This window comes from Alosa alosa, chromosome 12 (genome assembly GCF_017589495.1).
Source record: "Alosa alosa isolate M-15738 ecotype Scorff River chromosome 12, AALO_Geno_1.1, whole genome shotgun sequence".
Taxonomy (NCBI): domain Eukaryota; kingdom Metazoa; phylum Chordata; class Actinopteri; order Clupeiformes; family Clupeidae; genus Alosa; species Alosa alosa.
The window spans coordinates 21,897,555-21,901,431 of record NC_063200.1 but is presented as its reverse complement, the minus strand read 5'-3'; the positions used below and the strand labels follow the sequence as shown (position 1 = coordinate 21,901,431).

General features: G+C 40.5%; 1 protein-coding gene across 1 annotated transcript; it reads right to left on the bottom strand.

Moving 5' to 3' along the window:
• Positions 1-2,811: 2,811 nt before the first annotated feature.
• Positions 2,812-3,472, bottom strand: pmchl (pro-melanin-concentrating hormone, like). Its single transcript, XM_048259408.1, has one exon. The coding sequence runs from the start codon at positions 3,347-3,349 to the stop codon at positions 2,981-2,983; it is 369 nt and encodes a 122-aa protein (XP_048115365.1). The 5' UTR covers positions 3,350-3,472; the 3' UTR covers positions 2,812-2,980.
• Between the last annotated feature and the right edge of the window lie 405 nt (positions 3,473-3,877).

Sequence of the window (3,877 nt, the reverse complement as noted above, 5' to 3'; positions counted from 1 at the left end):
AACACAGTACACTGTAAGAAGACTTACTGACCACCCTTTTAAAAAAAATCAACTCATTCATATTGCCCATATTCCCTATGCATTTTTGCTACTGTAAATTGATAAACAGTACATAACTACAGTACAAAAGAGCCGTAATTTCCCCACAATGCTTGGCGGTTGCCAGTAATGTACTGCATTTAATCATTACAGTATGTCAATGCCCTTATTGCAATACTGTTAGAATTACGAATAATCGTTTCAGTGTACAGTTACGTGTCATGAAAAGATTCTGGGGGTTGTCCATTGTCCTTTTTCAGTGACAGCATGAATATTTTGATGAAAAAGAGTGTCACAAAGGACCAGTTTAATTTTCTTTCTCAGTGTTGAAAGTGCTATCTGTATAGTCCAGATAGCTTTATTTTGCAGTTATCTTGTGTGTTGAATATGTGTCCTCTTGAAGAATTTCAGATGCTTATAATTTGCAGTAAGATTATTCACATATGAATCATAAGCCTACTCTGGTATACATCAAAACAGTGATGTTTCTCAGTAAAACAATTCACATATAAACCCAAGGTCATGAATTACACTATGAATTACAATAACAGTGAAGTAACAATCCATTCTTCAGTACAGTATGTGTGTGTATTGTCATATAGATATACCACTCAATGCTTCACTCTTACATGATTACCATCACTCAGTCACAGCACATTTTCAAGGTTGTATTTGTTTTGCTGCATTGCACATTTTGTGTTTTGGTGTTTCTGTTCTGTCAGATATTATCAGTGTGCTGTTTTGTTCATTTTTTTATATTTTCTGGTGCTATATAGAGGGATGGGCAGTGTTTATGATACATGTATTATGATTATTATATATAATAAAATATAAAATATCATAAAATATGTATTTCAAATACAAAATAGTATTCTGTGATTTGTATTTTATTGGGTTGAACAAACTCGCTTCATATTTTGTATCAAAGTACTTTATAGGTGTGTATTTTTGTAGTTTAAAAATACTGGCAAATATTTTTGGTAAAACCAATACTTTTGGTGATGTGATGACATCATAAAAGTACAAAACAATGAATGTAGCCTCTGTCTGGTGCTGACTTAGTAATTTGCATCAGATTCAGAAAGATGATCCAGTTCAAGATGAGTAACGTGTAGGTTGCTCACACACACAGTACACTCCCTCTCACACCAACCTCAAGTTTCTTGAGAACTTTAATAATCAGATTCTTGAGAACTTTAATCATCAAATCGGAACACATGGAACCGGTTATGTGGTTGCCCTGCAACATTGCTCAAAAAAGTTGCCCCAAGTATCACCTAAACCTAAAGCAACATGATGAAAGAAATGTTGACTGTTTGTAGGTTTATGGCATGTCTCGTAGGCAGAGAAAAGCTGTTGCTTTCAAACACTTCAGATGTTCACAGAACACTTCACACACCAGATCTATCTTAATCCACGTAATCAACAGAGTCAGTGTACTGATGAAGGAATAGATTAAGTAGACATGATATGGAAGGTTTGCAAAGTGATTTCATGCTCCCTTTAAAACAACTTTAAAGTAGGGGTGTTAAAACTCGTCACTGGGCTAGATTTGTTAGAATGAGACCTTGTGGTAGCCGTAATGGTCATTATCATTTTTCTGCATGGGTGTCAGACTGTATACTCCCATACTATCCCCACTTCTGAGCAAACAAGTACAGATCATGTACTGCTGTCATATACTGCTCTTTCTCTCTTGAAATACTCTACTTCCATGTCAGTTTTGAGGATGGTTATAGTGAATTTATCATTCAAGGGTAGAAAAGAGCAGCACACTCTGGCTCCAAATGAGAGGCAAGGGCGTAGGGTTGGTGTCAGCTTTGGTAGGGACATACATGCTTAGTTTAAGGGAAACAAATTATTGAAAACTTTAAGACTCACCAGTTTCTACTGTACTACAGAAAGGCAAAGACTACTCTTTATATTCTTGTCCATTTTCCAAATCACAATGAGTACTGCAAGTGCCCTCTCACAGTTTATAAATGGTACAGTAGCCTAGTGGGAACCGGATAACTCCGCAATCTCCTATAGCCTTGTCTTTGTTGCCTTCAAATTTTCCTTACAAAAGTTTCTTACATTAAAAAGGAGATAACAATTGTCAACAATGACAAGCCAGTTGGAACCTGTCACTATCTCCCATTTGTGTGCGGTCAAGTTGAGTTCCCAATTAAATGGAGTAGTGTAACTTTCAAGTAGATATGCTGCATAGTAGAGATTGAGAGGACCCAAAAATCATTTTGTTGGTGCATTTTGACATTGTAAAAGTTCTCTAGGGTGAGTGGGGACAAGTCACCATGGTCCCTATGCAAACCTACCCCCATGATGAAGGCCTTCATCAGATTTTTCAATCAATTTAGCATATCATAGAAATGTGAATTTCCTTTTTTTTCCCTAATTTTCCCTTCCAACCCAAAACATCTGGGGGGCCATATGAAACCTGCTGGCAGGCCTCATCTGGCCCCCGGGCTGTTTGACACCCCTGTTTTAAAGAGTATTTTTAGTATTTTCAAAATACAAAAATACAGCATTTTATTTTGATATATGGCATGGCTACTCTATTTTGTAGTTTATTTTGATGCACTTTAAAGGGTAGGGTATTTGATATTTTATTTTAAAATACAATTTGATGTATTTTGCCCATCCCTGGATATGTATACCTACTTTATTGCAGAGTATGGTTAGTCGCTGATTTTCTGATAATTGTGATGAATATCTTTCTACGGTAGATTGAAAACTTTGCAGAACCCATAAATAGAAAACATCACAAATGGATAGAGTATATACTTATCTTTTAATTACATTGCTTTGTCATTGGATAGCAGGTTGCAGGAGGCTGTACATTTTTCTCCAAGTAACACAACATTCATTGAGAGACAACACACAACAGAGAGGGGGGGTTGCCTGTGGTTATTGAAGGCTCAGAAGGTTCCAGAAGCTGTCATCACACCTCCCAGCATGGCCGGTACACCCTGCCCACCATGCACCTCATGGTGTCCCTGCGCAGGACGGACAGGTTGGGGTTGGGTTCCTGGTTGGTGTCCCTTCGCTCGGCAGTGGCCAGGTGCGGAAGGGCCCCCCTCTCCAGGGTCCTCAGGGTCCCCCAGAGGGACGTGTCGCCCACAACGATGACTCTGGGTCCTCCGGCGTCTCTGCTCGTCTCGCCCGCTTCCTCGTCCAGCAGCTGCGCCAGGATGTCCTGCTCGGCGCTGGAGTCTCCGGTCCGTCCGGCAGGGGATGCTGATACCGTCAGTAGGTGGCACTCGGACAGCAGAGCAACAGAGAGTAGCACTGAGATGATGGAGATCTTCATTCTTCGGGCTTCGTCTGTTTGGAGTCTTCTGGAGCTTAGCCTTGGTGGTGCGATGCTTCGGTTGGTGGTTTGGTGGTGGCTCTGGTTTCTCTTTTTGTTGCCTTGATCGCTTTGCCGGGTGATGATGCCCCCAAGCTGACCAACCATCTCTTTTATATGCTCTTGGGTCCGGGATTTGCCACGTTTGCCACTGATGAGGTGTCTCGAGTGTGCTGATGAACCTTTTGTGTGATAGAAATTAAACCCAAAAATCCCTTGAAGTGGCGGATGACACGTTAAGAAGTCCTGAAGTGTATTGTTTGGTGGAAAATTAATTATGTTTACCAGCATACATGGCTGGTTGCCTCCTCAGGCCAAACACTGCATTACCGAATGCACAGCATGAACGAAACCATTTCCCCTTCCTTGCCCTTCAAGACAACAACCAAGGATTACACACCTGCTGAGTGACCAGTAGATAAAGGACACACAGGCACATGCCACGTCTCATAAGGACCACACTAGGACGTATCTTATTTTCAAAGACAT